Genomic DNA, 13,490 nt, shown 5'->3' with positions numbered 1-13,490 from the left:
TTATAATGTTCAGGATGGTAAGACCGCAAAGGGTGGTTCCTACTCAAATAGTAAAGATGCGGCAGTGCCCCTAGATACCATAGACCAAAGCCTGCTGTTAGAATCCCTTAAACAATTTAGCGCCTCCTTGACCTAGCTATTACCAATGGTTGCTCAGGAACAAGAAGGCTTCACTACTATGGTCTCGAAAACATTCAGGAAAAAGAGATGTCATTTTCAACTCCTGCGACAAATTTTAACCAAGCAAGCTTCTAAAACCATTGGTATTTCATTTCCATCTATTTCCAATGAATAGCTTCTTACTTTGGAATATTAGGTGAGCGGTGGGTAGATCTTCTGTCCATCGCTTGAAACATTTAGTTCGATTACATAATATTTCAGTTCTGGTTCTTCTTGAACTATTGGTGAAGACGTCTCACATTGAAGTTCTTCGATCGAAACTCTCTTTTGATTTTTTCTTGTTCGATATATCTAGTAAAATCTGGATCATACGGAGGTCTGGCTTCCATTTTACTGTTTTGCGCAATTTCGAATAGCTGCTTCACGTTATGGTTGCGCATGATTCTTGGGCTAATGTGGTGAATGCTACTGTTGTCTATGCAAAATGTAAGCAGTCTGAAAGACGGGCCTTGTGGTCAGAATTAGGAACCATTGCTAGCACCATCACAAGACCATGGCTTGTTTGTTGGGATTTCAACATTATATCTTCAGTTACGGAGTATGTAGGAAGAGCTACTCAGGATTTGGGGGCCATTGCTGACTTTAACGAGGCAATCTCAAGCTGCTGTCTCACGGAGGTACCTTTCTCAGGTAGTTTATATGCTTGGTCAAGGGTTAGAGATGGTGCTAGAGTTTGGAAGCGGTTAGATCGAGCTCTCGTAAACCAGCAATAGTTGGATCTCGCGCCCAACATGTTAGTCTAACACCTCAATCGTACCGCTTTTGATCATTTCCCACTACTATTGAAAATGCAGTCAGACTATTCCCGCATGCCAAAAGCCTTTTAAGTTCCAAAATTTTTGGATTTCAGGCACCAGCCTTCTTCAAGTGGTGTGCAAGAATTGGAACTTACCCGTCCAGGGGTATGATATGTACTCTCTGGCATTCAAGTTAAAGAGACTAAAAGACTGCTTAAGGTTTGGAACAAGCAACATTTTGGGGACATTTTTCAAGCAGTGAAGCAGCGTGAAATGGAGGTTCAACAAAGGGATATTCAATACAAAACACAACAAACGGAAGAGGCAAGAAGTGCACTACATCAGGCTCAAACTCAGCTCCTCTTAAGCTTAAAGAATGAAGGCATCAAAAGGTGAGATTAAAATGGACCAAAGAAGGTGACAGCAACATGAGTTTTTTTCATGCCTCAGTCTGGGACAAGAGAGCTAAACTCACTATCCATAGAATTAAGGATGGAACTGGTGCATGGGTCGAAGATGAAGATCAAATTGTAGTTGTGGCCGTTAATATTTTCAAAGATCTGTTATCAGTAGAGAATGTAGATAATGTCGAGGTGCTAATCCAGCACATCCCCGCCCTTATGTCCATGGATCAAAATAAGCAGTTGTTGCGGGAGGTCACCTTAGAAGAAATCAAACAGGTTGTATTTGAACTCGACGGCAATAGTGCCCTGGGTTCAGATGGCTTTTTCAGGGTTTTCTTCACTAACTATTGGGACATTGTCGCAGAGGATATTTTATAGGCAACCAAACATTTTATGGCTAGAACCTCAATTCTGAAGGGTATTTCCAGTCCGCCAATCGCTTTAATCCCAAAGAAATCGAATCCTTCAACATTCGCAGACTTCCAACCATTTAGCTTGTGCACATTCGTCAATAAAATCTTTACAAAGGTGCTAGCTAATAGATTGCGAGAATTTTGCTGGGCATTATCTTGCAAGAGCAGTCCGCTTTCGTCCCATTGCAAGACATATCCGAAAATGTACTTCTTGCGTAAGAGCTAGTGCGGTCAATCAATAGGGGGGCGTGGGGGCATAATTGCATATTCAAATTACATATGATAAAGGCTTTTGATAGAGTTTCGTGGTTGTTTTTAGAATTGCTACTGGGAAAGTTTGGTTTTCATTCCAGTTTCATTAGGGTCATTATCAATAACCTCTCCCAGAGTTAGTTCTCCGTTCTGGTGAATGGTAAATCAAGGGCTTTTTTTCCAGGTGTGACGATCCCACCTCCCCCTAAGGAGAACCAAAGGGTTCGGTGGACCGCCTGCCCAACTCTCGCCTAGACTCACTACAATGCTTAAAAAAAAATATCGATTCCATTGACTACATCTAAATATGCCAAAATAATAACACGACTATAATATTTCATTACACAAGTACATTCAAGGATACAAATCTCAAGTCAACTACATCGAGTTCCAAATCTTAAGATTCCCCAAAGGTCAGTTACAAAATACCAAACTATACAAAAGACTAGCCTTCACTAGTATCTTCCAATCACTTCCTTCACGTCACTCTCCTGTTAAGGAATAACAAATGGAATGGGATGAGCAAACGCCCAGTGAGGCCAAGAAAAACAGGCAAACAAATAAGTACAACTAGCATTAAAGTTTATACAATAAGATAGCCATGATATTCATATAACTCACAAAGGAAAACAAAACACAATCAATAAGGATACAGAAACTCTCAGAAGTTAATTTCCACTTTCTTTACCCAGGCCCAAGTTACACGGTTGGCCAATGGGTTGGGGTGCCCCACAGAAGTATAAGTGGTCGATGAGACGTCGCTCCAATCGATTTAGAGTTGTTTATAGTTCTGAATCGACATGAGAGGTACCTCCCACCCAAATTGGTATGGTACATACTATCGCTTAGAGAACTGGGTCGATGAGACATCGCTCCAATCGACTTAGAATTGTTTATAGTTCTGAGTCGACATGAGAGGTACCTCCCACCCGAATTGATGTGGTACATACTATCACTTAGAGAACTGGGTCAATAAGACATCGCTCCAATCGACTTAGAATTGTTTATAGTTCTGAGTCGACATGAGAGGTACCTCCCACCCGAATTGGTGTGGTACATACTATTGCTTAGAGAACCGATTATAGCACTGAGACGGTATGAGAGGCACCTCCCACCCGAATTGGTGTGGTACATACTATCACTTAGAGAATCAATTATAACACTGAGACGGTATGAGAGGCACCTCCCACCCAAACAGGGTATAGTACATGCATCCGTTCAGAGCTTACAAGTTAAACATATTCATGTACAATTACCAAACATATGCATTCATGTAACAAGTATCACATAATTAAAAGAGAGAGAGGACGAGAGCGATAAAGTACACCCTCCCCTCGGCAAGTTTACGTATCATGTATAACACTTGTACAATTAACATTTCAATCACATAAGCATTTAACATGCACTTGACACTCACCACTAGTCAATGGCAAAATAAGAGTGAAGCGAGAAGTCAAACGAGCTCTTCGAAGTTCTCGTGACCACCTGAGACATATACAATCATAGTTACCTAGGTGCTCGACCAAGGTTAAAAGAAAGATATTTTCTCACTTCTCACTCTCAAGGTCACAAGTTCGAGCTAAATGAAAGAAACTTTTCTAGCTAAATCGTAAAATAATGCTCAAGAGAACTCGAAGGTGGTTTTTTGTTCAAGTCGTGGTAAGTAATCTCATATCCAAGAGAAAGTACCATTTTCACTTTCAGCACGAAAATCGAGAAAAATGGTAAATGGTTTTCATTTCCCAAAACTTTAAGTCTCATGTCCAAACCTAAAAAGGCAAAGAGCATGCACATTATCCAAACTAATGGAGTTAAAAACTCGTTTAAAACTCCACTCATTTTCATAGAAAAATATCAAAGTTAAGGTTCCAAGATTCAAGTATAAAACTAGTGCAATTCACCAAGAACTACTCTAGTCAAAACGCTCCCTTTTTGGAGTTTAAACTCACGGAAATTGAGGCATAAAACTGGGGTTTGAAGTTCATTTCTCAAGTATAAAAAAAAGTGTCATTAACCAAGAATGTGGAACAACCAAGAAAATGCGTTAAGAGAGGTTTAACCTTCGAAAACTAAGATTCGAAATGAAAGTTTAAAGTTCCAAAGGAACCGTGTATTCAACCATGAAATTACACCTAAAACAGTCCAACAATCACAAAGGAAGGGGAAACAGTTATCGTTTTGAAAAAAAAAAAAAATCACAAAGGAAGGGGAAAAGTTCTTTAAAAGTGTATTTGTTTGAAATCGAAAATTCCCAGCTCAAAGTGACACTACTTGGAAAAATCGTATCTCGAGTTTCGTAAGTCCAAAAATTGAAAACTTTATACCGTTGGAAACTAAGCTTAAAGCACTAAAACTTTCTAGAAGATACTTTTCTCTGACTTCAATTTGATGTTCTAGACAGGACAGAGCAAAACAGGCTTGCAAATTCAGTGAAATTTGAAAATTCGGCAAAATTCATAGAAATGGAATTAGCCCTTGAAATTCGTAACACAATAAGAGTTTCAAACACAATAAACGGAACTAAATTTGGAGTTTTAAGCATCAAGATATAACAGTTAAAGTCGGCTAAATCTTGCAAACTGATCAGTGAATTTCCAGAGTTAAAGAGCAATCTTTGGGGCATTATTGGGATATCGAAATGGTATTGAAATTACACCAAATCTGGTACACTTAAACTTCTGTATGTGGAATACCTCTCTATCAAATTATAGGCAAAAACTCACGTGGGAAGGTGGATAACAAAATGACCAAAGTTCGTGAAATTTTCAAAGCAAATCTGCCAACCCACTCTTTCTTTCTTTTCAAATGTTTGGTACGATGAAATCAGCCCCAAATCGATCCATTTTTGAAAACAAGGTTCTAAAAACATTTAACAAGCAATTGATGGTTAAATGGTACTAAAATTTTTGAAATATAACCTCCCAAAACAGGTTTGACCATTCGGTCAGCAAGAAAGGAAAAACTTCCAGTTTCCCAGCTTTGTCGCACTTTCGAAATCAGACCACATCTCACTCAATCCAAGTTCAAATTAAGAATGGTTTATGGCGTTGTAAACTAGGTTCAAAATGCTACATTTCATCAGAAAGAGTCATTTCCAAAATCAGTTCACAAGTGTGAGAAAATTAAACCACAAAATACAGCTTCTCCATTCCTCTCGGACAGACAGTCACAACAGGACAGTCAACTTTGCTGAATCACTACGGTTCACTCAGTTCGAACTAGCAGGTGCTTTTTATACTGTTAGAAAGCTATGAATGTCTAGTTTTGAATAACGCAAACAACACTCAATTTGACTTTTGTACAGAGAGTTACGTTCGAACAAAGAACACTGTCTGAGAACCCCTGCTATACGATTTTTTTTTCCAGATTTGAACCTTGCCAAAACTCAAGTTTTGTGCAACCAAATGAAATGATATTTGGAAGGTATTTTCCACACACATAATACAACATATATCACTTAGTTTAACAGCCATACAATCAATAAAAGTCCAAATTCAAAGCAGGACAACAAAACAGAATTTCGGCCAGCTCTCTCCCTCTCCTCTCGGTTTCTCTCTTTCTTTTTCCTCTTCCAGTTTCTACCATTAAAACTCATCACAAACACTCTAAAAACACACATAAACATCATGGCAGCCCTCATATAACCAAGGTGGGAGTTCATAGAGCCCACTTCAACAAACCAAATCCAACCAACAACAACAAGAAGGAAGCTACAAGTTTCAAAGTCAAGAAATGAAACAAGAAAGCAAGAGTTGTGGTAGGAGATATTTATACCTTCCAAGCAACTGAACCCTTGATGAAGTCAGATTTTTTCTACCAAAAACTCTCCAAGAACCCCCACAAGATGTTGCCTTTCTTCAAGCTAAGATGAATCTTCAAGAACTAGAAGGTTGGATGAAGATTTGGAACAAGATTGGAGCCAAAGAAATGGAGTTTTTCTTCTTCTTCTTTTTTCTCTTGGTTGGTCGGCTGACTATGGAGAGAAAGAGGAGGGTTTGGTGTGTTGGAGCTTGTGAGGGAAGATTGGAAGAAAGTAGCTTTATGTTGGGTACAAAGTCAACTTTGAATAGTTACCGAAATAGTGTCGTGCACTACCGATTCTTCTCTTGTTTGACACACTCATGCACTAATCCTCCAATGTAATTCCTTTAACACTGTAATTACTCACTCTTACGAGTCTAGTATTAATTTCTTAAATCTTTAATTAGTCGCACGGTGTGACTTTCGAGAAATTTTGCGACGCGCGCGTGATAAAGCGAAAATTTGAACTCACTCACCTCTAATCCCTCAATTAACTTTTCTTAGTCCACTATTGACCATTCTTAATTCTCCAAGATTATTGCACTCTCGGATCGAATATTACCTAGAAAAACGTGTATTTGCTATTCCTTTACTAAACGAGTCGCAGAAAATTAATTTTGCTAACGGGGCGTTTTAAAAATATGAGTAAGATATTGTTCCAAGTAAATGGATTTAAAATGGTTGAAATAAATTATTTGGAGAAAACGGTTGAATAAATAATTATATAGGCCAATAAAATAAGATAAAAATAAGAAAATTTTCAGGTCCTCACATCCTTCCCTCCTTGAAAGGAATTTCGTTCTCGAAATTCATACTTTGATTTAGAAGCAATTCTGAATATTTCTCCTGGATCTCCTCTTCTACTTCCCAAGTCTTTCTCCATTCCATGATTTCTCCATAAAATTTTCACTAGAACGATTTGTTTGCATCTTAACTCCTTCACTTTTCGATCAAAAATCTTTACCGGCCTTTCTTTATATAACAATTCTCATCAAGTCCTACTTCTCCCATTTAAAACTCACACTTATTGACCTTAACAAAAGTTGGTGCTCTCTCGGAATTTTTAAAACTATTCTCAGGTGCCGTTCATGATCTTATCACAGGTCTAAAGGTGTGGAACAATAATTAAATATATATATAAGCCGTAAAATCAATTAAAGCAAAGTAAAATTTTCATATATTATAAAAGATCGTAATAGTTATATCGAGTTAGGATAACTTCATTAAATCATTCCAAAAGAAAGGGGAAACAACAAGATCATAGCGAAACGTGCTAAGTCGCAATATACAAAACAACAAAAGGATGTCATCCCCTATACAAAATTACAACCTCTAAAAGTGCCGGTCTAACTTAGGGTAAAACTACGATCCCTATTTTTCGAGTGGGGTCAGATCCATCCCTACTCGTAGAGTTTCCAATACTTGGATCTCTCTTACTATTATTAGCATTAATTACTCCTTCTGGCACTCAATTGATTTGCAATGGACCTAGTATGTTGTTGAGAATTTTCTTCTCCCTTAGAAGCTCTAGGGCAATTCGAAAACTTATACTCGGTACTACCGCACCTCAGACATTTTCCTTGCTTTCTCCAGCACTTGGCCTCAGTGTAGTTAATCTTACCACAGTATCCACAAGTTACGTGAGGAGTCACGGCTTGACCAGTTTGAGAATTTCCTTTTTGTTAATCTCGTCTACTCTGATTTCCTTTTGGCGGGGCTTCCCTTGATGGAGTGTCTCTGGATTTTTCAGGCATCTTCACTCCTCCAGCCCCTTTTCCCATTTTAAGGGGTTGGGAAGTCCTCTCGGACTGCTCAGGGGTATAGCTTGGTTTACCCCTTTTTCTAGCATGAAAGTCTTAGATTGAGACTTAGCATTCACTACCCTCTGTGCCTTATCCAAGGCATCCGTAAAAGTGGTAATCTGGGCAGCAGCTAGGGATTCTTGAATTTCTACATTTAACCCTTGAATAAACCTCCTTATCCTTTTGCACTCCGTGATCATTAGCTCAGGAGCAAATTTGAAAAGTTTAGTGAATCGCTCCTCATACTCTGCCACACTTAGTAATCATTGATTCAATTTAATAAAGTCATCCTCCCTCTTTTCTTGTATAATTTGCGAGAGGAACTTGACATTAAACTCCCTCTCAAAGTTTACCCAAGTCCAAGGGGTTTGTTCTCTTTCCCACTTTGTCTTAACAACATTCCACCACGAGCGTGCTGCCCTCTCAAACTGGAAATGGCAAAATTCACTTGCCTTTCCTCAGCATAATCTAAAACAGTAAAAATCTCAACCATCATTTCAAACCAATTTTTCGCTACCTCGGGATCAGACCCTCCATGAAACCTAGGTGGGGCGAACTTCAAGAATCGCTCTAGGGCTCTATCCTCACCCCTCTCTTGGTTCCTAGGTTGGTTGACTGGTTCAAGTCCTTGGCACTCAGCTAAGCGCTCGAGAATATCGGTCATGTGGTTAATGGCCGTAGCCACTTAGTCACCCTCTTCGTTTCTAGAGTTTTAGTTGGGTCCAGTCGCGGAACCTTCACCTTTCTCGGGAGTGTGGGGTTGCCGAAACCAACTCCTACGCCCCCGACCACGTCCTCGCCGATCCATATAGCAAGATTCTAAACGCGTAATAAAAGAGGAAAAATATAAGCATATAAATTGAAAAAACATGTACACGTTGCAAGAACACTTTAAATCAAATCATAGATATTTACATAAGTTATAAGTCATGTCACATGTCAAGATGCATACAACGAGTTAATAGTATCAAATACAGGACATAGGCAACTAAGTGCCACCAAATATAGGAGTATATGCAGGCAAAATACAAAAGATCTCACAGCGTGCACCACCCCTACTATTTTAGGCAGGATTAAAAGAAGGAAAACCATAAGCCTAGTTAGGGATAGAACTAGAAGAATCTACGATACCAAACCACATCATTCGAATGATTATAAATTTCAAATTTCATCCAAAAGCCTAACCTACTTTCTAAATTTTTAGGCTAAAACTTCCAATGAATACAAGTTTTCTCACTAAATTCAAGATGAAAGTTCCTATACAAGATAGGGTAATAAATCAAACCAAAAGGAGTGCAAAAGATATCTCATTTTCAAGGTCAAAGTGGGATCCTCAAGACATTAAATCATAGATATATAAGGATTTAACTTCAAAAAAATGAAAAACACTAACATTTAACATCACTCTAATTAAACACAAACACTTCAATATTACTCGTTAAAACATCAAGTTCCAAGGTCACACTGCACTTAATACACAATCAAATCCCACAGTCCAGTATCCTAAACTTTTAAGCCTAGGATACATAACAAAGATCTGAAACCTAAACTCTGATAAGAAACTGTGACGACCTCACCTCCCCCTAAGGCGAACCAAAGGGTTCGGCGGATCGCCTACCCATCTCTTGTCGGGACTCACTACAATCCTTAAAAAAAAAAAAGATTGATTCCAATGACTACATCTAAATACACCAAAATAATAACACGACTATAATATTTCATTGCACAAGTACATCCAAAAATACAAATTTCAAGTCAACTACATCGAGTTCCAAATCTTAAAATTCCCCAAAAGTCAGTTACAAAATACCAAACTATACAAAAGACTAGCCTTCACTAGTATCTTCCAATCACTTTTTTCACGTCACTCTCCTGTTAAGGAATAACAAATGGAATGGGATAAGTTAATGCCCAGTGAGACCAAGAAAAACAGGCAAACAAATAAGTACAACTAGTATTAAAGTTCATACAAGAAGACAACCATGATATTCATATAACTCACAAAGGAAAACAAAACACAATCAATAAGGATACGGGAGCTCTCAGGAGCTAATTTACACTTTCTTTACCAAGACCCAAGTTACACGATTGGCCAACGGGTTGGGGTGCCCCCCAGAAGTATAAGTGGTCGATGAGATGTCGCTCTAATCGATTTAGAATTGTTTACAGTTCGGAGTCGACATGAGAGGTACCTCCCACCCGAATTGGTGTGGTACATACTATCGTTTAGAGAACTGGGTCGATGAGACATAGCTCCAATCGATTTAGAATTGTTTATAGTTCTGAGTCGAAATGAGAGGTACCTCCCATCCTAATTGGTGTGGCACATACTATCGCTTCGAGAACTGGGTCGATGAGACATCGTAAGAATCGACTTAGAATTGTTTATAGTGCTGAGTCGACATGAGAGGTACCTCCCACCCGAATTGGTGTGGTACATACTATCGCTTAGAGAACCGATTATAGCACTGAGACGGTATGAGAGACACCTCCCACCCGAACAGGGTGTGGTACATGCATCCTTTCAGAACTCACAAGTTAAACATATTCATGTACAATTACCAAACATATGCATTCATGTAACAAGTATCACATAATTAAAAGAGAGAGAGGACGAGAGCGATAAAATAAACCCTCGCCTCGGCAAGTTTACGTATCATGTATAACACTTGTATAATTATCATTTCAATCACCTAAGCATTTAACATGCACTTGACACTCACCACTAGCCAAGGGCAAAATAAGAGTGAAGCGAGAAATCAAACGAGCTCTTCGAAGTCCTCGTGACCACCTGAGACATATACAATCATAGTTACCTAGGTGCTCGACCAAGGTTGAAAGAAAGACATTTTCTCACTTTTCACTCTCAAGGTCACAAGTTCGAGCTAAATTAAAGAAGCTTTTCTAGTTAAATCGTTAAAATATTGCTCAAGAGAGCTCAAAGGTGGTTTTTTGGTTCAAGTCGTGGTAAGTAATCTCATATCCAAGAGAAAGTACCATTTTCACTTTCAGCACGAAAATCGAGAAAATGGTAAATGGTTTTCATTTCCCAAAGCTTTAAGTCTCATGTCCAAACCTAAAAAGGCAAAGAGCATGCACATTATCCAAACTAATGGAGTTAAAAACTCGTTTAAAACTCCACTCATTTTTATAGAAAAATATCAAAGTTAAGTTTCCAAGATTCAAGTATAAAACTAGCGCAATTCACCAAGAACTACTCTAGTCAAAACGCTCCTTTTTTGGAGTTTAAATTCACGGAAATCAAGGGAAAAAACTAGGGTTTGAAGTTCATTTCTCAAGTATAAAAAAAAATGTCATTAACCTAGAAAGTGGAAGAACCAAGAAAATGCGTTAAGAGAGGTTTAACCTTCGGAAACCAAGATTCGAAATGAAAGTTTAAAGTTCCAAAAGAACCGTGTATTCAACCATGAAATTACACCTAAAACAGTCCAACAATCCCAAAGGAAGGTGAAAAGTTCTTTAAAAGTGTATTTGTTTGAAAATCGAAAATTCCCAGCTCAAAGTGACACTATTTGGAAAAATCGTATCTCGCGTTCAATAAGTCTAAAAATTAAAAAATTTATACCGTTGGAAACTAGGCTTAAAGTACTAAAACTTTCTAGAAGACACTTTTCTCAGACTTCAATTCAAAGTCATTCAAATTTTAGCTCAAAGTCACTGTTCCAGACAAGTCAGAGCAAAACAGGCTTGCAAATTCAGTGAAGTTTGGAAATTCAGTAAAATTCATAGAAATGGAATCAGCCCTTGAAATTCGTAACACAATAAGAGTTCCAAACAAAGTTTCAAACACAACAAATGAAACTAAATTCAGAGTTTTGAGCATCAAGATATAACAGTTCAAAGTCGGCTAAATCTTGCAAACTGATCAGTGAATTTCCAGATTTGAAGAGCAATCTTTGGGGCATTATTGGGATATCGAAATGGTATTGAAATTACACCAAATTTGGTAAACTTAAACTTCCATATGTGGACTACCTCTCTATCAAATTATAGCCAAAAAATCACGTAGGAAGGCGGTTAACAAAATGACCAAAGTTCGTGAAATTTTCAAAGTAAATCTGCCAACCCACTCTTTCTTTCTTTTCAAATGTTTGGTACGATGAAATCAGCCCCAAATCGATCCATTTTTGAAACCAAGGTTCTAAAAACATTTAACAAGCAATTGATGGTAAAATGGCACTAAAATTTTCGAAATATAACCTCCCAAAACAGGTTTGACCATTTGGTCAGCAAGAAAGGAAAAACTTCCAGTTTCCCAACTTTGTCGTACTTTTGAAATTAGACCACATCTCACTCAATCCAAGTTCAAATTAAGAATCATTTATGCTGCATTTCATCAGAAAGAGTGTTTTCGAAAATCAGTTCACAAGTGTGAGAAAATTAAGCCACAAAATGCAGCTTCTCCATTCCTCTCGGACAAACAGTCACAACAGGATAGTCAAATTTGCTGAATCACTACAGTTCACTCAGTTTGAACTAGCAAGTGCTTTTTATATCGTTAGAAAGCTATGAATGTCTAGTTTTGAATGCCGCAAATGGCACTCAATTTTGAATTTTGCACAGAGAGTTACGTTCGAACAAAGAATACTGTCCGAGAACCCCTGCTATACTTTTTTTTTTCCAGATTTGAACCTTGCCAAAACTCAAGTTTTGTGCAACCAAATGAAACGATTTTTGGAAGGTATTTTCCACACACATAATAAAACATAAATCACTCAGTTTAATAGCCATACAATCAATAAAAGTCCAAATTCAAAGCAGGACAACAAAACAGAATTTCGGCCAGCTCTCTCCCTCTTCTCTCGGTTTCTCTCTTTCTTTTTCCTCTTCCAGTTTCTACCATTAAAACTCATCACAAACACTCGAAAAACACACATAAACATCATAGCAGCCCTCATATAACCAAGGTGGGAGTTCATAGAGCCCACTTCAACCAACCAAATCCAACCAACAACAACAAGAAGGAAGCTACAAGCTTCAAAGCCAAGAAATAAAACAAGAAAGCAAGAGTTGTGGTAGGAAATATTTATACCTTCCAAGCAACTAAATCCTTGATGAAATCAGATTTTTCCCACCAAAAACTCTCTTAAGAACCCCCACAAGATGTTGCCTTTCTTCAAGCTAAGATGAATCTTCAAGAACTAGAAGGTTGGATGAAGATTTGGAACAAGATTGGAGCCAAAGAAATGGAGTTTTTCTTCTTCTTTTTTTTTTCTCTTGGTTGGTCGGCTGACTATGGAGAGAAAGAGGAGGGTTTGGTGTGTTGGAGCTTGTGAGGGAAGATTGGAAGAAAGTAGCTTTATGTTGGGTACAAAGTCAACTTTGAATAGTTACCGAAATAGTGTCGTGCACTACCGATTCCTCTCTTGTTTGACACACTCATGTACTAATCCTCCAATGTAATTCCTTTAACACTGTAATTACTCACTCTTACGAGTCTTGTATTAATTTCTCAAATCTCTAATTAGTCGCGCGATGTGACTTTCGAGAAATTTTGCGACATGCGCGCGATAATGCGAAAATTTGAACTCTCTCACCTCTAATCCTTCAATTAACTTTTCTTAGTCCACTATTGGCCATTCTTAATTCTCTAAGATTATTACACTCTCGGATCAAATATTGCCTCAAAAAACGTGTATTAGCTTTTTTTTTACTAAACGAGTCGCAGAAAATTAATTTTGCTAACGGGGCGTTTTAAAAATATGAGTAAGACATTATTCCAAGTAAATGGATTTAAAATGGTTGAATTAAATTATTCGGAGAAAACGGTTGAATAAATAATTAAATATGTCAGTAAAATAAAATAAAAATAAGAAAATTTTCAGGTTCTCACACCAGGCATCCGGGGGGTTTAAACAAGGGGATCCCTTATCCCCTATT

At 37.9% G+C, this 13,490-nt stretch overlaps 1 protein-coding gene across 1 annotated transcript; it reads left to right on the top strand.

The window, feature by feature from the left end:
• The first annotated feature begins 548 nt into the window (after positions 1 to 548).
• On the top strand, positions 549 to 1,699 carry LOC140014608 (uncharacterized). The gene is made up of 3 exons (XM_072065675.1): positions 549 to 810; positions 1,111 to 1,309; positions 1,402 to 1,699. The coding sequence occupies exons 1-3, from the start codon at positions 549 to 551 to the stop codon at positions 1,697 to 1,699; spliced, it is 759 nt and encodes a 252-aa protein (XP_071921776.1).
• Positions 1,700 to 13,490: the final 11,791 nt, after the last annotated feature.

This window comes from Coffea arabica, chromosome 9e, assembly GCF_036785885.1.
Source record: "Coffea arabica cultivar ET-39 chromosome 9e, Coffea Arabica ET-39 HiFi, whole genome shotgun sequence".
NCBI lineage: Eukaryota > Viridiplantae > Streptophyta > Magnoliopsida > Gentianales > Rubiaceae > Coffea > Coffea arabica.
The sequence above is the reverse complement of the archived record's forward strand: the minus strand, read 5'-3'. Positions and strand labels throughout refer to the sequence as shown.